The 26,229-nt window shown below is 39.8% G+C and overlaps 1 protein-coding gene across 2 annotated transcripts in view; it reads right to left on the minus strand.

Moving 5' to 3' along the window:
• dym.L (dymeclin L homeolog) overlaps nucleotides 1–26,229 on the minus strand; it is a 256,941-nt gene that overhangs the window by 125,965 nt on the left and 104,747 nt on the right. For both annotated transcript variants that reach the window (XM_041581086.1, NM_001093588.1), the window contains 4 exon segments: nucleotides 16,898–17,080; nucleotides 15,797–15,975; nucleotides 14,228–14,353; nucleotides 718–831 (listed from right to left, as the gene is read on the minus strand). In XM_041581086.1, coding sequence (XP_041437020.1) covers nucleotides 718–831; nucleotides 14,228–14,353; nucleotides 15,797–15,975; nucleotides 16,898–17,080 — 602 coding nt within the window.

Genomic DNA, 26,229 nt, shown 5'->3' on the forward strand with positions numbered 1-26,229 from the left:
GTACCGACTCAGCCCTGGTATTGCCCCATAGTTAAACAAACTTGCCCTTTTTTTTGTTTTGCATTCTGTTCATGTAACACAACAGCACAAAACACTCACAATACATTTCTTATCAAAATTATAAATCAGAAGGATATGGAGGGAATAACCAAACTCTGCAGTACTGTCTGTGTCCATTCTGATCTACATTACCCTTAAAGGGGTTGTCCACCTTTAAATTAACGTTTAGTATGATGTAGAGAGTGAAATTCCGAGACAATTTGCAATTGGTTTTCATTTTTTATTATTTGTGGTTTTTGAGTTATTTAGCTTTTTATTCAGCAGCTCTACAGTTTGCAGTGTCGGCCATCTGGTTGCTAGGGTCCAAATTAACCTAACAACTATGTATTCATTTGAATAAGAGACTGGAATATGGTTAGGAGAGGGCTGAATAGAAATATGAGTAATAAAAAGTAACAATAACAAAACATTTGTAGCCTTACAGAGCATTTGTTTTTTAGATGGGGTCAGTGACCCCCATTTGAAAGCTGGAAAGAGTAAGAAAAGGAAGGCAAATAATCCAAAATCTATAAGAAAATAAAAAATGAAGACCAATTAAAAAGTTGCTTAGAGTTAGCCATTCTATAACATACTAAAAGGTTACTTTAAAGGTGAACAACCATGACTATAATGCTAAAACACAAAATTACGCCCAAAATTAGGAAGAGAAAGCCTCACCCTGGTTCTTGTCATGTTGAACTGGATGGTTCGGATCACCACTAATATAAGGAGACTTCCCAAGGAAATTTCAGTCAGCACCCGCTCTGTGTACCATGTAATATTTTTCAAAATCTGGGGGGAGGGAAAAATGTAGGTATTTAAGTTTCTAAGAAGAAATGAGTGTGGAACATATTTAGAAAAAGACAGCAAACAGACTGGATACAAAATAGTACCGTAATACAAATGGAGAATATAGAAACAAAACAAAGAATGCCCAATCCAATTCCTTGTGTCTTACTCCCTTCCCTTTAGATTGTAAGCTCTTTTGCACAGAGCCTTCCTCACCTTTTGTACCTGTATCGGCTGTGATGTATGTAACTCCATATGTTCTACGTATTTAATTCATGTGATTTAGTTGTATAAACACACTTACTTTACAGCGCTAGAATATGTTGGCGCTCTATAAATACGTTAATAATAATAAATAATAATGATCCTCATTGGCTGAGACACGGTCCTGGAAGTATTCAAAATGAATGTTTAGATACAACTGAAATAAGCTCACTGCAATTCACGACTTCTTAACTTCTTAATCTCCAATTCCTTTTACTGAGACATGGTTCTGCACTGCCCTGAATGAAGACTAACTACATTGGCTTCTCTCTTCTTCAATGTCTTTGAAGCCCCCACCATATTTTACTCTGACTCTCTCCATGTCATAGTTATGTATAAAAACTCTCTTGCCCTACACATTATCTGAACTATGGGTGTAAGACTGACATCATTTCCCCCCTATATCTGTAACCTAGCATTGAACCAGTGATCCCCAACCAGTGGCTCATGAACAACATGTTACTCCCCGACCCCTTGGATGTTGCTCGCAGTGGCCTCAAAACAGGAGCTTATTTTTGAATTCCAGGCTTGGAGGCAAGTTTTGGTTGTATAAAAACCAGGTGTACTGTCAAACAGAGCCATGCACTCCCCTGCCTTGCACTTCTGGATTTTGTGATTTTAATGAGGTTCACTAATAAAGGAAAATATTTTATACAGTTCTCTCTACATGTTGACTCTATCCAAAGAAGTTTACCGACGTGTGCGCCTTCATTATAGAGTACTGCCAAACAGACCCTCCTGTAGGCTGCCAGTCCACATAGGGGCTATAAAATAGCCAATCACAGCCCTTATTTGTCATTGCCGGGGACATTATTCATGCTTTTCACATTTGTATGTGGCTCATGGGTAAAAAAGGTTGGGGACCCCTGCTATAAACTAAAGGTGGCCATACACGAGCAGCAGATTCGGGTCCTTTAGTCCATTTCGGCAGTTTATGTGCACATGAATAGGGCCCTGTGACAGGCCCCCCCGATCAATATTTGGCCAAAAATCTTCCGAGGTCTGATTTTTCTGTCGGATCGAGGACATCGCCTCACTGATGCGTTCCTTACTCCGACTTTTCTTATCCCCTACTGCGATCGCATTGCCATGAAATCGTCTACTCAAGGTGGGCCTGTCGGAGGGAAGATTCACTTGTTTGGCAAACTAGCCAAACAAGCAAACTTACAGATTATGGGCACATAAAGGGGGTCCTGGGCAAAGCTTGGACCTCCAATGAATGCTTTAAATGTTTCGAAGCTCTTTTTTTGTAGAAAAAGCCTGCAGAACATTGTGCTGCTGTTGTACAGAGATATAATAAAAGCCATTTAAAGGGCAACTTTAATTTTTTTTGTTGGCTCTATTGCAAAAGCTATTCCCATTACAGCATCCTTATGGAGACTTAATTAAATTCTGCCAGTGGCTGATGGAGGCAGCTGCTTCTCCTGGTGATGTCAGGCATGCGCTGGAACCTGCACTACGGGCAGCACCGCTATTTGGCTTCAGTCTTTCTATATCAAGTGGGAAAACCCAAGGGCAGAACTTAAAGGGATTCAGATTTTTATGTTGTCGTTTTTATTTCTAAATGACACTGTTTACACTGTAAATAATTCTATATTCCTGAACCAGCAAGTGTATTTTTTAGTTGTAACATTGGTGTGTAGATGCATCTCATTTAATTGGTCATGTGCTTTCAGAAAGAGCCAGCACTTTAGGATGGAACTGCTTTCTGGCAGGCTGTTGTTTCTCCTACTCAATGTAACTGAATGTGTCGCAGTGGGACCTGGATTTATTTATTGAGTGCTGTTCTTAGATCTACCGGGCAGCTGTTATCTTGAGCTGCTCTCTAGTTACCTTCCCATTGTTCTGTTGTTAGGCTGCTGCGGGGGGAGGGATGATATCACTCCAATTTGCAGTACAGCAGTAAAAAATGACTGAAGTTTATCAATGCACATATGTCATATGACTGGGGGCACCTGGGAAACTGACAATATGTTTAGCGCCATGTCTGATTTTAAAATTAAATATAAAAATATCGGTTTACTCTTTTTAGAAACGGATTTCAGTGCAGTCACTATTAACTGATGCGTTTAGAAAAAAAACACATTTTCCCATGACAGTATCCCTTTAAACTATAAAGGACTGTAACACAGCACATGCAGCACATGCCTGACATCACTTGGGTATCAAAGTATCAGCCACAGAGATGGAAGTTGTAGAGTTCGACGGAAGCTGTGGTGAGTTTAAAGTGTTGCCGCAGACATATGGAAGAGTTGCAGGGGGCTCCTGTATGTGGAAGTGATAGAAAATCACTATAAATTAATTCTTAAACAAGGCTGCTGTATACGGGAACCCATATTTCATCCCCATTCATACAGGCAAATAGATTTTTTTCCTTTCAATTACAGAAAACTCAAATTAAAAAACATGGAATATCACTACCACCTTTATATTTTACAGTCATTCACTCGTACAAAGAAGTGTCAGTGCTGATACTCAAATGGCTGATTCAAATTAAAGGGTTTTTATCTATTGTTTTGGAACACGCCTGAAAAAGATCCAGCGGAGGAATTTGGCTTGACGTGAGGATGTAGCTGGAAGGAATCCCAGTTGCCCCAGTCAGACAGACATCAGGCAAACATGACACAGACTGAGCCCAACAAACAGAACAGTCGTTCCCACTAAACAGAACGGACTTCTCCTGATATCCAGAATCTGAGAGAAAACAAAATGTAATGGAAAGTTGAGGGGCTGAGAGCAGCAGAGCATTGCTCTAATCACTCCGAGGCCTCTGCCAGAATTACATTAACAGGTACCAATGTCTCAGCATGTCCTACACGTCTACACGGAGTCTTGTCCTACCACATTCACAGGTAGCACTGAGTATTGGGCGTTGCTCATCCAAACACATGGAGGCATTATTCTAATCATCAAAGCAATTCCATCAATTAAAGGAGTATCGGCATGATCAGTGAGTAGCTAAATCAGTCATCATCATGTATCTATTAATTCAGTTATAAGTTAGGCGTTGCTTTGCAATAACAAACGAGGGTTATGGCATGAATGAGGATTTTGAAGGCTCTGCTCTGAAAAGATTACTATAGTTCTATATACTAATATCCACTAGAAAAATGGACTCATTCTCTGAACTGTGCAGTACCCAGAGCTACAGACAGAGGGAGATGTTGTTCTGATACACCGAGCATTATACTATAGCCTCCTGTCCAATTCCTCACTGTTTGACCTTGCTGATTGAAAGGCATTCACTCAATAGAATGAGGCAGGAGTAGACTAAAGATGTACTTACTCAAGGCTGAGGCAAAAGCATACTCACTCCAGATAAAGACGAGTACTCCCTCAAGATAAAGAGGGTATTCACTCAAGATAAAGGGAGTATTCACTCAAGATAAAGAGAGTATTCACTCAAGATAAAGGGGGTATTCACTCAAGATAAAGGAGGTATTCACTCAAGATAAAGGAGGTATTCACTCAAGATAAAGGGAGTATTCACTCAAGATAAAGGGAGTATTCAGTCAAGATAAAGGGGGTATTCACTCAAGATAAAGGGAGTATTCACTCAAGATAAAGGGGGTATTCACTCAAGATAAAGGAGGTATTCACTCAAGATAAAGGAGGTATTCACTCAAGATAAAGGGAGTATTCACTCAAGATAAAGGGGGTATTCACTCAAGATAAAGGGAGTATTGTACTGATGTGTTCTACTTTCACTGTTCTATACTGGAAAAGATATTTACGTTATCCTCTGTCAATGTATCTATTTTTGAAAAATAAAAGAGATTATAAAAAAAAAAAAAAAAGATAAAGGGAGTATTCAGTCAAGACAAAGGGAGTATTCACTCAAGACAAAGGGAGTATTCACTCAAGATAAAGGGAGTATTCAGTCAAGATAAAGGGAGTATTCACTCAAGATAAAGGGAGTATTCACTCAAGATAAAGGGAGTATTCAGTCAAGACAAAGGGAGTATTCAATCAAGACAAAGGGAGTATTCAATCAAGACAAAGGGAGAATTCACTCAAGATAAAGGGGGTATTCACTCAAGATAAAGGGAGTATTCAATCAAGATAAAGGGGGTATTCACTCAAGATAAAGGGGGTATTCACTCAAGATAAAGGGAGTATTCAATCAAGACAAAGGGAGTATTCACTCAAGATAAAGGGAGTATTCAGTCAAGACAAAGGGAGTATTCAATCAAGACAAAGGGAGTATTCAATCAAGACAAAGGGAGAATTCACTCAAGATAAAGGGGGTATTCACTCAAGATAAAGGGAGTATTCAATCAAGACAAAGGGAGTATTCACTCAAGATAAAGGGGGTATTCACTCAAGATAAAGGGAGTATTCAATCAAGACAAAGGGAGTATTCACTCAAGATAAAGGGGGTATTCACTCAAGATAAAGGGAGTATTCACTCAAGATAAAGGGAGTATTCAGTCAAGACAAAGGGAGTATTCAATCAAGACAAAGGGAGTATTCAATCAAGACAAAGGGAGAATTCACTCAAGATAAAGGGGGTATTCACTCAAGATAAAGGGAGTATTCACTCAAGATAAAGGGAGTATTCACTCAAGATAAAGGGAGTATTCAGTCAAGACAAAGGGAGTATTCAATCAAGACAAAGGGAGTATTCAATCAAGACAAAGGGAGAATTCACTCAAGATAAAGGGGGTATTCACTCAAGATAAAGGGAGTATTCAATCAAGACAAAGGGAGTATTCACTCAAGATAAAGGGGGTATTCACTCAAGATAAAGGGAGTATTCAATCAAGACAAAGGGAGTATTCAGTCAAGACAAAGGGAGAATTCACTCAAGATAAAGGGAGTATTCAGTCAAGACAAAGGGAGTATTCAATCAAGACAAAGGGAGAATTCACTCAAGATAAAGGGGGTATTCACTCAAGATAAAGGGAGTATTCAATCAAGACAAAGGGAGTATTCAGTCAAGACAAAGGGAGTATTCACTCAAGACAAAGGGAGTATTCAGTCAAGACAAAGGGAGTATTCAATCAAGATAAAGGGAGTATTCACTCAAGATAAAGGGGGTATTCACTCAAGATAAAGGGAGTGTTCACTCAAGATAAAGGGAGTGTTCACTCAAGATAAAGGGGGTATTCACTCAAGATAAAGGGAGTATTCAGTCAAGACAAAGGGGTATTCACTCAAGATAAAGGGGGTATTCACTCAAGCTCTCCACTTGCTATTTCATCATATATCATATTGAAATCATACTGAAAGCAGGGGGAGTCTTCCAGTCCCCAATAAATGTTAGTTTAGCGCCCTTTCTGCTCCATTATGCTCCTTTTCTTTCTTAATATCCCTGTGAGTCGTTTGGATGCACGGCCATGCTTTATCATGCTGTGTCAGGACTGCCTATGTGCAGCCAACTGATATAATAAATGGCACGTAAAGAACTGTGCAGCTCAAGGTTCTGCTCCGACACTCATGATTATTAGCAGCACAAATGGCTTGGCTATACTTCAGCTACACTGATCCAAAGATAAGGCCTTGTTCTGTCCTTGCTATATACAGCATTACTAATACATTGCATTATTTAGGTTGAACTATTTCCAGGCTGTTGGTAGGGGAGTTTGGACATTCATCCCCAGGGCTGCTCCAGCAGTGCATAGGTTACTTTAGCCAGAAAATGACCGTAGTAATGTATAACCTATTACATTGTATAATATAAATGAGTTGAAGACTTACTATCAGCTAATAAACTGCACTTGGAACAACAAAACTCAATGGTATGAGGGCTGTTTTCCTGTGCACTGCCCATGAGGAAGGAACTACAGCAATTTTGGGTACCTGGAGTCAAGAGTTGGTACCAAAATCCACTATTTGGAATTCAGCTGAATCCTTTGTGAAAGATTCGGCCGAATACTCAACCCAATCCGAATCCTAATTTGCACATGCAAATTAGGTGTTAGAAAGGAAAAAGTGTGAAAACATGTTTTTACTGCCTTATTTTGTGAGGAAAAGTCACGTGATTTCCCTTCCATCGCCAATCCTGCTGAAAAACGGTTTTCAGGATTCGGTGCATCGCTACCAAAAATGTACCATCTCCGACTCCTAAAAACTTTAAATCTAAGCAGTGAAAATAAATCAGATGTAAGAGCTTTTATGAAGGCCGAAGCAATTCTGTTTCTAATAGGGATGCACCGAATCCAGGATTCGGCCGAATCCTTCTACCCAGCCGAAGCGAATCCTAATTTGCATATGCAAATTAGCGTCAAGGAGGGAAATCGTGAGACTTTTTGTCACAAAACAAGGAAGTAAAAAATGTCTTCCCCTTCCCATCCCTAATTTGCATATACAAATTAGGGTTCGGATTCGGTTCGGTATTCGGTCGAATCTATAGCAAAGTATTCGGGGGTTCGGCCGAATCAAAAATAGTGGATTCGTTGCATCCCTAGTTTCTAAGAACAATACTTAAGGTAATGTTGGATTGCATTTAACATCTATTCTACAGCTATATGCCTGGTTCAATTAATATATACGTTGTTTTAGGTTTTCCAATTGTTTTTGCTTTATGCAGTTTAACTTTGATTTTGGTTTTTAACAAAGGATGTGGTTTATATATTTGAGCTTTGCCAGTGATCAAATGCCTTGTATGTTGTGTACTTAACTTCTTTCTATCCACATGGAAAATACATTGGTATATTAAAGGATCAGTAGGGGTGGTGGCAGACGTGGCTATCAGCAACAAATCCATCTTTTTCGGGCGACTAATCTCCACTAAATGCCTTCCAGTCGTCTAGAACGTAAATCGCCAGCGGGATGGCACTCGGAACGCTTTTTTTCCGAAGTCGCCCAAAGTTGCCTCACGAGGAAACTTCTGCATCTTCAGAAAGCCGAAGAGATCCGAGTGACATCCATCAGGCGATTTACATTCTAGCCAGCGGGAATGCATTTCCGGGAGATTAGTCGCCCAAAGAAGAGGCCATTTGTCACTGGGCAACTAATCTCCTCAAGTAGCAGTGTGTGCCACCACCCTAACACAAAAAAATTAAAGCGTTTTAAAGTAATTAACAAATAATATACAGTTAGCATGCACTGGTAAAACTGGTGTGTTTGCTTCAGAAAGACTACTATAGTTTATATAAACAAGCTGCTGTGTAGCCATGGGGGCAGCCATTCAAGCACAGGATACACAGTAGATAACAGATAAGTACTACTATAGTTTATATAAACAAGCTGCTGTGTAGCCATGGGGGCAACCATTCAAGCACAGAATACACAGTAGATAACAGATAAGTACTACTATAGTTTATATAAACAAGCTGCTGTGTAGTCATGGGGGCAGCCATTCAAGCACAGGATACACAGTAAATACAGATAAGTACTACTATAGTTTATATAAACAAGCTGCTGTGTAGTCATGGGGGCAGCCATTCAAGCACAGGATACACAGTAGATAACAGATAAGTACTACTATAGTTTATATAAACAAGCTGCTGTGTAGCCATGGGGGCAGCCATTCAAGCACAGGATACACAGTAGATAACAGATAAGTACTACTATAGTTTATATAAACCAGCTGCTGTGTAGCCATGGGGGCAGCCATTCAAGCACAGGATACACAGTAGATAACAGATAAGTACTACTATAGTTTATATAAACAAGCTGTTGTGTAGCCATGGGGGCAGTTTTACCAATGCAATGCAACAGTAAATTATATTTTAATTATTATGATACACTTAGGGGCCGATTCACTAAGGGTCGAATTTCGAAGTTAAAAATACTTCGAAATTCGACCCTCGGATTGAAATCCTTCGACTTCGAATATCGAAGTCGAAGGATTTAGCGCTGATCCTGCGATCGATCGATCGAAGGATTTTTCGTTCGATCGAACGATTAAATCCTTCGAATCGAACGATTCGAAGGATTTTAATCCAACGATCGAAGGAAAATCCTTCGATCAAAAAATCACAGGCAAGCCTATGGGGACCTTCCCCATAGGCTAACATTGACTTCGGTAGCTTTTAGCTGCCGAAGTAGGGGGTCGAAGTTTTTTTTAAAGGGGAAGTACTTCGACTATCGAATGGTCGAATAGTCGAACGATTTTTCGTTCGATTCGTTCGATTTCGTTCGACTTCGAACGAATTTAACCAATTCGATGGTCGAAGTACCCAAAAAATACTTCGAAATTCGAAGTATTTTTACTTCGAATCCTTCACTCGAGCTTAGTGAATCAGCCCCTTACAGTTTTGGTGTAACTGTTCCTTTAAAAACAGAGGAGTCGGAGCTGGAGTCAGAGGCACCACAAACTGAGCTGGAGTTGAAGGATTTATGTACCGACTCCACAGCCCTGACTGCAAGACACCCATCTTGGTCTATGGTGGGCTCAGCAGTTAGTTTAGAAGTATCAGTACCAGCAGGAGGAATCATAAAGGGCACTTAGTCGTGTTTAAATTGAGATTTAATCAAATAGCAGTGCAGCTTCCAGTCTCTGTATCTGATCAGATCACAGTAATATTGCCAAAGATGGAGTGGAACGGACACTGCAGAGCTCACAGATATATATATTTATTTCTCCTATAATTGGACTTCAGTTATTTGCCATCATGAAACCCACGTCCCCAGAGCATAGAGACTTCTCAGGGCACAACTATAGAAACAATTGCACATTTATAGGTGATAAATGAAGGCAAAGTGTTCTATTGTAGTTGCCTCATTCAGCAAAAGCTCAGACTGAGTGTGAGCCAATCAGGAGGGCAGGCCTAGATTATAATAAATAATATATACTGGCAAACAGCCGTGTGGCTACTGTCCTGACATGTCTAGTTCTGTGCCGCAAGCTCTTACCAAACTTACTTTATCCTCTTTCTAACAAATACTGGCACATTTCTCACATAATAATTACACATAAGTGTTTTTCTTACATTGTTTCTTGTAAAAGTCATGACTCAGTTAGTTTTATTTTTCCCCCTTTTCTTCCAGAGAAAGAAACCCCAAAGCAATGATCTGTAAAGTTGCACGACCACCTACACAGCTCGCTAATGACTTTCCGGCAGAGCATCATTCTCTGTCTCTCCTTTACTTGCTGCATAGAACTTGCATTTTCAGCCGACACCTGATGTTCCTATACAGCTCACAGGTTTAGGGTTGTGCCTGAACATCACACTGGGCTGCCGGCCTACATAGTGCCCCCGATAACAACAACACGTATATATACTATGCAGTGCATACAGTATATATCAGAAAGAGTAGCCCAATCAGTTAGCAAAGGCTAATGGAGGATACTGAAACGATACACATATAGTAGAGCAAACTCAAACATGAACTGAGTTTGGGGCGAGACTGATCAGTTTAGCTCAATGGCTTGTGATATAAATGACTGAGCCCAGTTAGGTCAGGACTGGAGCTGGTTGCTGCTCTCCTCCTTTATTTGCTAATGATAGTGACTATTCCATGAATACGACTGAAACTCCAGGAAATGACTGCACTTGTAATTCACTATAACTGCACTGAGGGAGGATTATCTGCGCTCCCTCTTAGGATGAAGTTAGGCACCAGCAGCGAGTGTGTCTTATAGACTTATGTACAGCAATTGGTACAGTCCAAGAACCCATTCAGATCAATGAATAATCAATGCATTGTTCCTTTATAAATTCACAGAACTATTGTGACTTCTATTATTCTCATAATATACAGTAGGGGGTACATTATCACAGAACAACCCCTCAGTGACTTCTAATATCCTTATCATGTACAGTAGGGGGTACATTATCCTTTATAATACATGAGTGATACTCAGAGTTCCCTGTATAACTCAGCCTGCAGCCTTGTGCCTTTATATGGTCACAGAACAACCCCTCAGTGACTTCTAATATCCTTATCATTTACAGTAGGGGGTACATTATCCCTTATAATACATGAGTGATACTCAGAGTTCCCTGTATAACTCAGCCTGCAGCCTTGTGCCTTTATATGGTCACAGAACCCCTCAGTGACTTCTAATATCCTTATCATTTACAGTAGGGGGTACATTATCCCTTATAATACATGAGTGATACTCAGAGTTCCCTGTATAACTCAGCCTGCAGCCTTGTGCCTTTATATGGTCACAGAACAACCCCTCAGTGACTTCTAATATCCTTATCATTTACAGTAGGGGGTACATTATCCCTTATAATACATGAGTGATACTCAGAGTACCCTGTATAACTCAGCCTGCAGCCTTGTGTCTTTATATGGTCACAGAACAACCCCTCAGTGACTTCTAATATCCTTATCATTTACAGTAGGGGGTACATTATCCCTTATAATACATGAGTGATACTCAGAGTTCCCTGTATAACTCAGCCTGCAGCCTTGTGCCTTTATATGCTCACAGAACAACCCCTCAGTGACCTCTAATATCCTTATCATTTACAGTAGGGGGTACATTATCCCTTATAATACATGAGTGATACTCAGAGTACCCCGACCTTGACAGCTACAGTATAATGTGTATTATTGTCTATTTTCCTTTTAAAAGTTAAGTTTAGTTAGTCGCCAATAACCAAGCTAAAATGACCATATTCTAACGTCTGTAGCTATAACCGGTGCATTACACAGAAACAAAACTTTAATTTAATACACAATAGAGAACAGATTTGTCTGTTACATTTTTCTTTAAAGAGTACTAAGCACACATTGGAGTAACTCAGTGACAGCAAACGATAAATACCAAAGATATGGCTGGTAATTATGAAGCAGCTTTTGGAATCCTTAATTATAGTTGATGGTCCTCAAGCGAAACGCGTTGCAGGATTGTTAAAAGCCAAAGGTATAATACATTTGGCAGTCGATGTGAACTACAGCAGCCCTTGAGGCTGAAGGGACGGTGGGTCTAAATCACAAAAAGTTGAAGGTTCACGTTTGCCAATTGTGACCTAACACAGTACATATATCTCTGTATAATCACAAGAGGCTTCACCTGAGCTCGCGCTGCAATGCAAACAAACCTGATACATGTACTGACAATAGGGAGGGAGAAAAAATGAATATTTCAATGTATAATTATCCCATAGGAAATATGAAATTCCCCCCTCACAATTCAGAACAGATGACTGTACTGCTTGTAACTCAGAAAGCCAATATGTTTCTGTCGTGTTAATCCACTTTATAATGTTACGGCCCCTGGGGCTCAACTTGACTGCGCAGCACCTTCCTGAACTCCCAGATATGCTCTGCTATGGCTGGAAGGCTTGTTCTCCTTTAAATTAACTGTCAGTACGATGTAGAGAGGGATATTCTGAGACAATTTGCAATTGGTTTTCATTTTTTATTATTTGTGGTTTGTGAGCTATTTAGCTTTTTATTCAGCAGCTCTCCAGTTTGTAAATTCAGCCATCTGGTTGCTAGGGTCCAAATAATCGTAACAACCATGCATTGATTTGAATAAGAGACTGGAATATGAATAGGAGAGGCCTGAATAGAAAGATAAGTAATACAAAGTAGCAGTGACAATAGATTTGCAGCCTTTCAGTTCATTTGTTGTTTCAAAGGAAAAAGTCAGAAGAAGAATTAATTAAAAAAGTATAAAAAAAATAAACAATGAAGACCAATTGGAAAGTTGCTTAGAATTAGCCATTCTATAACATACTAAAAGTTAACTTTAAGGGAATGATGTCACAGATCCACAGATATTAAAATTCTAGTATAACCGTTAGGGCTTGAATAAAGATACAGGTACAGAAATCTGGGGAGCTGGGGTTTTCCGGATAACAGATCTTTCTGTAGTTTGGATCTCCATACTTGAAGTCTACTAAAAAAATTATTTAAACTTTAAATAACCCAACAGGGTTGGTTTACTTCCATTGAGGATTTTATTATATCCTAGTTGGGATCAAGTACAAGCTACTGTTTTATTATTACAGAGAAAAGGTAAATGTTTTTCTATGGGAGATCGCTTTCCTGTAATCTGGATAATGAGTTTCCAGATAATGGATGCCATGCCGGTACTTGAGTTAGACACAGACAACTATATTACATTTGTCTTCTAAGTTTTCATACCTGTCTGACTCTCAGTGCTACACTTATGTAAATCAATATGAGCACTTACAAGTATGGGATCCGTTATCCAGAAACCCTTTTTAAAACTGATTTCCTTTTTCTCTGTAATAATAAAACAGTATCTTGTACTTGATCCCAAATAAGAGGTCCCATACCTGTAATTCTAATAATTGATTTCCTTTCTCTGTGTAATAATAAAACAGTAGCTTGTACTTGATCCCAACTAAGATATAATTAATCCTTATTGGAGGCAAAACCAGCCTATTGGGTTTATTTAATGTTTACATGAGTTTCTAGTAGACTTAAGGTATGGAGATTCAAATTACGGAAAGATCCCTCAGTCCAACCATAAGATAGCATCTCCCACGCAGCTCAGCCGCAAAGATGGCTGCCTATGTGAGTGCCAAGCCGGCATACATACAAGTGCCAAGCCAGGCATATAAACTAGTGCCAAGCCGGGCATATATACTAGTGCCAAGCCGGGCATATATTCTAGTGCCAAGCTGGGCATATATACACGTGCCAAGACGGGCATATATACTAGTGCCAAGCTGGGCATATATACTAGTGCCAAGCCGGCATTTATACTAGTGCCAAGCCGGCATTTATACTAGTGCCAAGACGGGCATATATACTAGTGCCAAGCCAGGCATTCATACTAGTGCCAAGCCAGCATTTATACTAGTGTCAAGCCGGGCATATATACTAGTGCCAAGCCGGGCATATATACTAGTGCCAAGCCGGGCATATATACTAGTGCCAAGCCGGGCATATATACTAGTGCCAAGCCGGGCATATACAAGAGTGCCAAGCAGGGCATATATACTAGTGCCAAGCCTGGCATATATACTAGTGCCAAGCCGGGCATTTATACTAGTGCCAAGCCAGGCATTTATACTAGTGCCAAGCCGGGCATATATACTAGTGCCAAGCCGGGCATATATACTAGTGCTAAGTCGGGCATATATACTATTGCCAAGCCAGGCATATATACTAGTGCACAGTATTCCCTCAATACTACTGGGGATGAAATGCTGCAAACCTGAAGAGCAAACTAAGCATTTAAGTGTTCCATTATAACAAAATACTAGGGATGTTTCAAAATCAAAATCCTTGGAAATGAAGAAAATAAACTCACCACTTCGTGAATGGAGCGATTGAAACCATCATCTTCTGTAAGGATGAGAAGAATGATGAGAGCCATGTAAACGTGGTGGGAATTGCGCTCTTCCACGTGATAGAGGATTTCCAATATGGGCAAAACCTAAAGACCCAAAAGAGTTAAATCAGGAGCAATCCAAATGGGCAAAAGCTAAATATCCAAAAGAGATAAATCAGGAGCAATCTAAAGTTCATGCCCTCATTGGGGGGATTCCATAAGTCAGTGATGCCCGATGTGTGGCCTTGCAGCCTTTGCTGAATTACAACTGTCAGTATCTACCTGGCAGACTGTGCTTGCTGGGGATATCGGCAGTTGCAAATCAAAAATGGCTTCAGGACTGGTGTATGAAATTTCTGTGGCACGTATAGGGGTTCATTACTAAAATATTGACATATTTTAACAAATGCATGGACTCAGGCAACCAATCAAATTTTAACTTGATTCTACCATGAACTGGCTGAACAATACAACCCAGTGACTGGTTGCTATGGGGTACTGCACACAATTAGTAAATAAGCCTGACTGGTAGCAAAGGTGCAGATAAATGCACATAATCTTGGGGATTTAATACGTGAGGGTTATCAGATAAAGCAGAGCTGACGGTAAACTAAGATGTGCCTTTTACAAGAGTTTACACCTGCCATAAAGTCTTTCAGAATGTTAGAAATCTACATTATGTTTACGGAATGCCATCTTTATGCCATGTTAAAACTGTTCTGGCACGCACATATATACATATATTGTGATGCGTTCATAGGAATATGCCCAATTACATCTCTTTTTACTTTAACAATACAACTTCTACACCACCGACAAAGGGTTCACTGTACAATAAACGCCGCCTGAGGTGTAAAAGCGTTCTTTTAAAAATACATAACTTGTATTGTATTATATAGTGTTATTCTACACAATCACAGTTTCGACTCTTTCTTCCCACTTTTCTTGGATCTTCTAAAAGAAGAAAAAGAAAATGCAGGAGATTTAGGTTGAAGGCGCACAGATCTACTAGTAGCGGCTACTTGTCATGGCTACAGAATAGACAATAGTCATAATTGGCTTTGCTAAGACACTACATGTGTTTTCACAGAAGAAATTCTCAGTATTATCTATAGCAGGGTATTTTTTTGGCATTTTGTAGCCTTAAGTAGCTGCTATTAGTAACTCCAAAGTTACTAGTAGCAGCGATTTGTTGTGGCTACAAAATGCCCTGAGTAAACAGCTCTAGAAACTCTCTCCGTTTGTTTAGGATAGCAGCTGCCATATTAGCTTGGTGTGACATCACTTTCTGTCTGAGTCTCTCCCTGCTCACTCGTAGCACTGGGCTAAGATTACAGCAGGGAGAGGGAGGAGGGAGAGAGGAGCAAACTGAGCATGCTCAAGCCCTAGCCCTGGAGGTTTATGCTGAAAACAGGAAGTCTGATACAGAAGCCCATGAGTACACAATAGAAGGAAAGAAACACAGTCTCAGAAATGAGGACTCAGCAGAATTACTTTACTGTAAAGCTTACTTTGTTTTAACCTTTCCTTCCCCTTTAAAATACTTACAAGGTTTTCCATGTCAGACCGCGCGAGAACGTACGTCCTCACATTGCTATTTTGGTGCAATAATGTGTATAGGAGGAGAGTCGCCTGATCAGACTTTTGCTGCTCACAAAGAGAGGTATATAGACTGTTGAAATTTATCTGAAACGAGTGAGGATTTGGGGTGGGTGAAACAGAGCTGTCTGGAAAGAAAGATCAAAAGCCGTTAGTATTCTGGGAAGCATTTACTCTGTTCCTGTAGTAGTATTACCTACGAAAAAATGAAATCATTAGGACTGGACAGCAGTTCTGATATGTTAAACCTCTAAAAGCATGACTATTTAGCAGTGATAATTGCTACCATACGTAATACTATTATACTATGATAGATAGACAATTATTATATTAAAAGAACCCCAACTGGCTACTGTCTATGGAGATTCTCATTCATCCAGGTCATGATATACAGTTCAGGTATAGGGCCTGTTATCCAAAATTAGGAATGCACCGAAACCCCTATTTTGGCTTCGGCCGAACCCCTGAATCCTTTGCGAAAGATTTGGCAGAATAACAAACCCAATTTGCATATGCAAATTAGGAGTAGGAAGGGGAAAACATTTTTTACTTCCTTGTTTTGTGACAAAAAGTCACGCAATTTCCCTCCTTGCCCCTAATTTGCCGGGCACAAGGATTTTGCCAAATTCGAATCATGCTGAAAAAGGCCTAATCCTGAACGGAAGCCTGGATTCGGTGCCTCCCTATCCAGAATGCTCGAGACTTGAGGTTTTCCAGATAAGGGATCTTTCTGTAATTTGGATCTTCATACCTTAAGTCTACTAGAAAATCATGTAAACATTAAATAAACCCAATAGGCTGGTTTTGCTTCCAATAAGGATTAATTATATCTTAGTTGGGATCAAGTACAAACTACTGTTTTATTATTACAGCGAAAAGGGAAATCATTTTTAAACATATGGATTATTTGGATTAAATGGAGTCTATGGGAGACGGCCTTCTTGTAATTCGGAGCTTTCTGGATAATGGGTTTCTGGATAATGGATCCCATACATCTATTAAATACTAATTGGCTACCCCAAATAGCAAGTGACTATCTCAGAATCTTACCTTGGGTGTTCTTGAAGAACGTAACAGATTGCCTGAATGGATTGGGACAATCTGGGGAATCAGTCAAATTGGAGAGAACCAGGAGCAGGAGAAGACTCTGGTTGGCAAGAGGAGACGACTGTTCTTGCTGGGGGGTTGGTTTGCTACCGACCCCTCCTAAAGTTAAAACTGTCCAAATGCCACCTGAGAAATAAGAATTAAAAAAGGTACAAGTTATAATGAGTTCAACCAAGGGACATGCTACATTGTTTGAACAAAGTGATTCATAAATATAATGCATTTCCAAACTTTAAGGGGTAGATTTATTAAGGTCGAGTTTTCAACCTAAAAAATTCAAGTTTTTGAGGGTATTTTTCAGTCAAAACTCAAATTTTTGGGTTTAAAAAAATTTATTGAAATTTATTATATCCCTAAAATGCTCCAGTTAAAACCTGTCGAGGTCATGTAGAATTCAATGGCAGAGGTCCCTTGAACCATTTGAAGATGTTTGTAGCCTTCATGATGTTCAGTTTTTTTCAGTGGGTTTTGCTCTAAAACTTGATAAATTTGAGTGATTTGAGTTCTTTTTGCCTAAAATTAATTTGAGTTTTCGGGTTGTTTATCCCGGATTCACCCATTCAAGTTTTTTCCATTTGAGTTTTTTCTTAAATCAAAAAACATTCAAGTTGTGAGTTCACTGGAGGTATAAAAAAAACCTCACAAAGCTCTAAAGTGCAACCTTTGATAAATAACCCCCTTAATCTACATGGAAACATGGGTGAAATTGGTATCAACAATCTTTGGCTGTGTCACATCTAGTGTCAAGATTCCTGGTGGCCACCAATGACCAGGACCATCTGCCCTGAAGACCAGGGCCAAATCAGACTCTACTGCTCAATGAAGGCCACCACTACCATGAAGTCTATGTATGTAGCTCTGCATTTAGATTCCAGGAATGGCGACCCCAACGGAGTTACAACCAATAATGATAATGCACTTGGGTAACAGGGCAACGTTCTCTTTAACACTTCAATGGGTGGTTCACCTTTAAGTCAACTTTTAGTATGTTATAGAATAGCCAAATCTAAGCAACTTTCCAATTGGTCTTCATTGTTTCTTTATTTTTATAGCTTTTGAATTGTTTGCCTTTTTCTTCTGACTCTTTTCAGCTTTCAAATGGGGGTCACTGACCCCATCTAAAAACAAATGCTCTGTAAGGCTACGCATTTATTGTTACTTTTTATTACTCATCTTTCTATTAAGGCCTCTCCTATTCATTTTCCAGTCTTTTTATTCAATTCAATGCATGGTTGCTAGGGGAATTTGGACACTTGTAACCAAATTGCAAACTAGAGAGTAATAAAGTAAGTATAAAGTAAAGTAAGTATTAAGTAAAGTAAGAATAAAAAACTAAATAATTCAAAAACCACAAATAATAAAAAATGAAAACCAATTGCAAATTGTCTCAGAATATCACTCTCTACATCATACTAAACATTAGTTTGAAGGTGAACCACCCCTTTAAAAACAGAGGGTGGGAGTTTTTTTTCATGCTTCTATATGATTTCTTGCACTGGAAGGAAGAAAAGCTCATAAAAAAAAACTGGGTGCCTAATAGCATATATTCTGTATATATATGCACTGCTGCCAGAAAAGCCAAATATATCAGTTAGTTGAGGTTTGGGGGCACATTTATTAAAGGGCGAAGTGACAAATGCTGGTGATGATTCGCCAGTGTGACGTCATTTCGTTACTTCCCCGATTTAATAATGGGCGCAGGTTTCACTTCGCTAGAGAAGGAGATAGAGAAGGAGATAGCGTTGCTTTGCACTCTAACGCCAGGCGAATTTTTGCTCTGGTGAATGGATGTAACTACACAAATTCACTAAGATACGGATTTTACTGAACGTTACCTCATTCGCTTGCCAGCTCAGACCAGGTGAAGTGCATTGGAGTGCATAGGACATCTTCAATTATTAGTTCAAAATTTTTCTAAGTCCCAAAAAACGCTGGCGTCTTTTCTTTTTTCAGAGTGATGGCCTACAAAGGTCCGTAAATGGTTTTTTTTGGGTAACCGGGTACCCCCCTACATTTTCTAACATATGGAACATGAACTATACACTGGGCTCATGTGTAGGGCATTATAACAACTCTATTGTCTTAATTAAGGTTCCCTTGACTTGTGTAATGTAATGTATTTGCTGCAACATATACGTCCATGTAACTTTATAATTTCCTGCAGTATGAAAATTAGGCAACAAAAACGCATCTTCGATTTGATTGCCGAAGTAACCCAAGCGAAAATTCGCCACCTGTTTGGCACCCTGGACGCAACTTTGCATTTTAGTAAATTAGCATTGTCTGAGTGAATTTTCGCCTGGCGAAGTGTAGCGATCCGTGCGAAGCCGTCGCAGCTTAGTAAATTTCCCCTTGGTGTTCTGAGTAAATAGAGGTCCAAACAGCCCCCCACCAGCCCACTAAATAGTGAGTGTCTATGGGATCATTCAGAAGCCCATCTGGCAGAAGCCACAGATACAGGCTGGGCCTGGGCAACATTCATTAATGTAACGTAATGAATCAAACAAAAACATAATGAGGAATGTGGAAGGGTGTCCATACAAGCTGAAGCTGGGCTTTGTGGGTTACACAAAACATACGGATAATACATCAGCAGCCCCCTTTCTCAGTGTCTCATGTTCAGAACTTTGCCAATTGACACTGACATCTGAGATTTTGTTTACTTGAATTAAAATAAGTTCTCGTTATGTCACAAAAAAAAAAAAGAGAGAGCGATACTGCTTGAACTGACCCAGCTCCAAGCTGCTCCAGAGTTGCCAAAGATTCAGATTTCTAAAATAACATGACAATATTTACTTCTTATTGGAAGGGGTGCAGGCTTTCTGGCAGTACATGTGAGCTCCAACACAAAGACCAGCGAGACAAAACAGCTCAGCCCACGAAGAAGAAAAATTAAGTTCAACGTCCTAAGCTCAGTCATTCAGCAGCCAGAGATTCTACCATCTGACCACATCATGGTGGCGGCAACATGAATTCCTGAATAGACGGCCAATATACACTGAGAATGGTTTATGGAGTGGACATAACAACCCAGGCTAGAGATCATCTTTGACTCATGCAGCGGGTCGGGTACCCACTGGTTACCCGCAAAAACCCGAGGTATCCTGCAGCTTGCGGGTAGAAGGTCCAGGTGCGGGTATAGACGCGGGTTGCCGGTTCTGCGGGTTGCACGTCGGGCCGCGGGTCTTCTCAATAGAGATTTTTACTCCTTTTTTAGGATCACGCCTACTTCCGGTGATGTCACTTCCGGTTTACAATGAGAGCACTTCCTTTTTTTTGATGGTCAGCGGGTCACGGGTCCGGGTTGCGGTTAAGGTACTTGTGGGTCGGGTAGCGGGTAAGAATGCAGGTTGCTGGTACGGGTTCCAAAAAATGGACCCGCGCAGGACTCTACTCCATTCTATCTTTTTACAACTCACAGATAAAGGAGAATAAAAGGCTAACTAAAGAAATAGCTAGAAATATTGTACATGATGTTTTGTGCTTCTGTACCAGCCCAAGGCAACCACAGCCCTTTAGCAGTAATGATCTGTGTCTCCAAAGATGCCCCAGTAGCTCCCCATCTTCTTTTCTGCTGATTCACTGCACATGCTCTGTGCTGCTGTCACTTACTGAGCTTAGGGAGCCACTCACAATATACAGTACACATAGAATAGAAATGTCACAATATAAGGCTGATTAGTAATTAATACACATAATTACTACATGGCAGCACAGAAACCAGTGCAATTAGCATCAGAATTTAATAATCAGCAAACCTGTAGCATCAGCTTATATTACAGCCAGGGAAGCTCATTTTCTGCTGGATAATTAGTGACGAGCCCTAAGCTTAGCTTCTCAACAGCCAATCAGAGCCCACTGAGCATGTGAGTGTCACAGACACTTTCCAAGATGGTGACCCCCTGTGACAAGTTTGAAGTTCTGGATCATTGCTGCTATTGACAAGCTCAAACTTTAGCCTCGTGCAATAAGTTCACTATATAAAATATGCCATTTTTAGCCATGTTCATTGTTAGGGTTTAAACCCTTGGCTTATCTGCAGGCTTCACCCTTACAGTACTGCCAACATATATATATTTTTTCTAATTCAGTCCCTTATCGTTTCCCACCAATATAAGAGCAACTTAATACTTTTTGGGACTCAATGCAAACCCTACCTGGGTCCCCAATGTTAGTCAACCAGGTTCAAGTAAAAGGTATCAGGTTTATGTAAAGTGTCAGGCTCTCGTTCATAAAAAGTGGCAGCATGCTGGCAAATGAGTTAGCATTTTTGGGTCAAAGTACTGGGAACTATTTAACCAGTCACTGGTTAGGTCTGTTTTATTTTCTCCAGGTTTTCATCCACATCCCACACTGGTAGGACAAATCACTCCTAATGAAAGTGGGTCATGTATGCTGATTGTGCCCCTGTGCAGATATGGTAGAACTTTCTTAAAGGGGACCTGTCACCTTAAAAAATAATTCAAAATCCTATTTTATGATGTTAGTCAAGCAAAATAAACTTCAATTTCACTTTAAAAATTATTTAAATCTTGGTTTTTTTTTGTCTTGGAATTCACAATCACAGCAAGTAGGCAGCAGCCATTTTGTTAACACTGTTATTAAGGCAAGCTTTGCATCATGCCAAAATATTGTTTATGTGCCAAAATAGGGAACCTAATAACCATACCCATGCACTGGCTACACAATTAGTTGTTAAGGAGGGAGGGAGAATATGGGGATTGAAGTGACATCTAGGAAGTGCACAATGGAAAGTAAAAGTAATTTCCTGCCCCACCTCTATGCCTAAGGCATAGAGGCAGGGCAGGCAATATATGATTGACAGCTGAGAATTTTAAACATGTTTATACCAGGTATGAATGTTTTAATGAAAAAAAGAATTTGGATTTCATGTTTAATTTAAAAGCACTTTTATTATACAGATTTTTATGTCTGGGTGACGGGTCCCCTTTAAAATATCGGCAGGGCCCCAAATATGAATCCCCATTCTGTTATAAGTGGGTCTCCAACATCCCCTTTTATTATGTGACATTTCTTCCTACAAAAGAGTAAATAAAATAATGGGCATAACTGGATCTAAATCATATTTTGGGTAACAAAACTGGGACCCCCTTTGTGCCAATTATAAAAAACATTAATAAGCACAGTGTTAGCAGAATTTCACAGCAACTGACCTCGGCATTATTTTATAGTTTTTTAATTATTTGCCCTCTTCATCTAACTCTTTCTAGCTTTTAAATGGGGGTCACTGACCCCATCTAAAAACAAATGCTCTGTAGAGCTACAAATGTATTGCTATATTTTATTACTCATCTTTCTAATCAGGCCTCTCCTATTCATATTCCAGTCTCTTATTCAAAGCAATGCATGGTTGCTACAGTAATTTGGACCCTAGCAACATGATTGCTGGAATTACAAACTGGAGAGCTGCTGAATAAAAAGCCATATAACTCAAAAACCATAAAAAATCAAAACTAAATTAAAATTCGATAGTTAAAATCTCAAAAAACTCAAGATACCCCAAATGCTGCAAAAAGCCAGAATCTGAAATTCCGCCATCTCAGACCTGTTGAGATCCTGTATAAGTCAACAGGAGATGTCTCTACCTCATTTTAAAGTCTTCGTGGTCTACACTGGGTTTAGCCCGAAAATCCGACTTTTTCTGGATTTTCAGGCAAAAAAACTTGATTCGGGGAAAAAAGCCCGAAGAATTTGAGTGATTGAGATTTTCGCTTGAACGAGTTTATCCACAATATTATTAAATCAAGGTTTTTTTATTAATAAGCTAAAATTGCCCATGGGAGTTTGGTCTTAGTTTGTTTTTTTTTTATAAAATCTCAGATAAATTAGGATATTAGTAAATAGTTATTTTAACGATGAACAACCCCTTTAAGGATTCTGTGTAATGCTCTGCGTAATAAATTGGTGTAAATGAAAAAACTGAAAATGACACCAGGAAACCTTTGTTTCCCCTAAATTATGACTTAAAAATAAAATGATGTTAATATTTCCTATGCATATTTTATCACAAAAATGTTCGATTGGGGGGGAACGTCTGGAAAGAACAGATTGCGGTGGGACAGGAGGGGCAGTTGGCGGAAGTGAAGAGAGCGCAGTTTAGGGAACGTCTATATTCCATTTACATTGTTTTTGTCACGCATGTATTTCGGTGATCAAAGGAGCTTTTTTTTTTGCTGCGTTTTTGTAATGAATGCTGTTTCTGTTCCGAAGCGAAGAGATTAAAAACAGATATTTCCAAAGGGACATTTATAGAGGTGCCAAGATAAAGTGAAATATTGGGAAAACGTTCATTCCTTTGCGGTAGGAAAATGTTAATGCCCCTCTCCTGCTTTCTAATGATTAGTTGCAATCTGGGCAGTTTCCATGTTTTCCAAATGGCAACGTGTGTTGAGTCTCCTCTTGGAAAGATCTGGAAATGTGTGTGGGTTGTAGTGGGATATTCCCATTGCTGCACATGGAAGGAGGCAATGAATGAGTAGCATTTGCAAGGGGACGGGGGGCATTCAACTTGGGAAAACAGGATCATTCAATGCATTTCCTTAACATGACGTTCTACTCCTGATGAAGAGGGGGATAGAAACGTCTAATCTAATATATAAGATACTTTTAAATAAAATGCTGTGAGTGCTGTTACCTTTCTACTTTATTATTTGCCCTAACTATTACTAGCACATAGATTATGAATTAACCGCGTGCACATCGGATTACCTGGGCACCTAACTGACCGCACCGACTCATTTTCAAACTAAGGGGATTAATATGAAGTTGGCAGTTGCCCTTCCCTTCTCTGCTATAAAACCCCCTATTCTTCTTGGAAGGTTAAATTGTTGCTGGGAGTTTCTTCCATTCAGCTACAAGAGTATTAGTGAGATTGGGCAGTGATGATGGGGAACAGGCCTGGATCATAGCTAGGGTTGCCTCCTTCTGTCCCATGGAACGCCGGACAGGGGGTGGGGACACAATGTAACGGGGCGGGTCAGTGATGCAGTGGGAGGGTCCATGATAGGGGCGGAGCTATGACGTGGCCTGGATTTGTGGGCAGGTCACGTAGGCCCGAGCCTAGGGTGGTAAAATGCTGGGGATGGCTGGGGGGTGAACACAGTAGGGCCGGGGAGGTGTGCGGCCTAGGAGCGCACCTTTTAGAAATCCGGCCCTGATGACGTGGCCATCGGAAATCATTTAAAAAAAAAAAATGTAACTATTTGATTAAAATGGAGTCTATGGGAGACGGCCTTCACATAATTCAGATCTTTCTGGATAACGGGTTTCTGGATACCAGATCCCATACTTGTAAGTGCTCAAGGCTGCACATTATCCGGAAACCCATTATCCAGATTATAGGAAAGCGATCTCCCCAAGAAATTTTTTTAAAATGATTCAATTTTTCTCTGTAATAACAAAACAGTAGCTTGTACTTGATCCTTTAATGGAAGGATATAATGAATCCTCAATGGAAGCAAAACCGGCCTATTGGGTTTAATTTAATGTTTAAATTATTTGTTTTAGTAGACTTAAGGTATGGAGATCCAAATTACAGAAAAATACCCTATCCGGAAAAACCCAGGGCCCCAGCAGTCTGGATAACAGGTGCCATACCTGTATCTATATTCAAGCTCTAATGGATATACTAGAAGAAAAAGGAAAAGATTTTAAAAAATTTGGATTATTTGGATAAAATAGAGTCTATGTGGCAAATTTACTAAAGGGCGAAGTGGCTAAAGCTGGCAAAAAATTTGCCAGCGTGATGTAACTTCGGCACTTCGCTGATTTACTAACGTGCGCTGGCGTAATTACGCTAGCGAAGGAGGTAAGACTCTAGCACAACTTCGCACTCTAACGCCAGGCGTATTTCCGCTCTGGACGTAATGGACGTAACTACGCAAATTCACTAAGATGCAGATTTTAATGAACGTTACCTCTTGCGCCAGACTTGCCTTCGCCACCTCAGACCAGGAGAAGTGCAATAGCGTAGATAGGGCTTCCTCAAAAAAAAATTTGAACATTTATCTAAGTCCCAAAAAACACTGGCGACTTTTCAGTTTTTCAGGGTGATAGGCTGCAAAAGATCGTACATTTTTATAAAGGTATCCGGCTTCCCCCTACATTTCCTAACATATAAACTATACACTGGGCTCATGTGTAGGAAAATATAACAACTTTATATTATTTTATTAAGGTTCCCTGGGCTTGTGTAGTGTAATGTATTTGCTGCAACATAAACGTCCATTGAAATTTAACTTCCCGCCGTATGCAAATTAGCCAGCGCTAGCACAACTTTGCTTGCCGAATCAACACTAGCGAAACTTCACCATTGTTCAGCACCCTGGACGCAACTTTGCATTTTAGTGAATTAGCGTTGTCCTGCCGAAGCGTGGCAATGTGAGTGAAGCCGTCGCTGGCGAATTTCCGGAGGTTGGTGAATTTGCCCCTATGGGAGATGGCCTTGTAGTAATTCAGATAACGGGTTACGGATAAAAGATCCCATACCCGTATAAGGCCCATGGGTTTTTGGAAAGAATATATTCCCCGCCAATGGAATTCCAAAACGTGTTAAACCAACTTCTCCATAGAGACAAGTGCACACGGAGCAATAAAGCTCAATTCCAGTATACCTTCTTACATGCTGGTACAGTCCAAGTTCAGACCCTCCCTATAGACAAACAGAATGTAAGCTCTTCAGGGAGACATGATGTCATTTCCTGTTCAGCGCCCACCTGCTAACTAAATAATTCCTGCTGTTGAGCTCATAATCTAGTAAAGAAGTCTATACGCTGCCAGCTGTGGAGAAATGAAAGCATACATGCACACAATTGTGTTGCCAGCACAAAGAAATAAAAGAATCTGAGGGGAAAAGGAGCCACTTTACTGTACCTTTGTATATATAATACTGTACCTTTGTATATATAATACTGTACCTTTGTATATATAAACGTTCCATTAGTCATTGTAATAGCAGCACAATATCGCTTTTATAGGCAAAGAGTTGGGGGTTGGAGGATCATTAAATGATAAGGCAAAGACGCAGACACATTTAAATGCTTTTCTTAAGAACATTATTGTTTGTCTTTACATTGGAAAAAAAAACTATTTTCATCCAATTCTCGTAGGTCGTAATTATACGGCATGTGAGTGCTCGACGGCCAAGTAAAATAAACAGCCAAAGGGAGTCAATACAGGGATATCAAACTTGTGGAAGATATAATATATTATAATTTAGATATAATTAATAACAGCTGCTAGGAGCCCACGTTTAG

Source organism: Xenopus laevis, chromosome 1L (genome assembly GCF_017654675.1).
Source record: "Xenopus laevis strain J_2021 chromosome 1L, Xenopus_laevis_v10.1, whole genome shotgun sequence".
NCBI lineage: Eukaryota > Metazoa > Chordata > Amphibia > Anura > Pipidae > Xenopus > Xenopus laevis.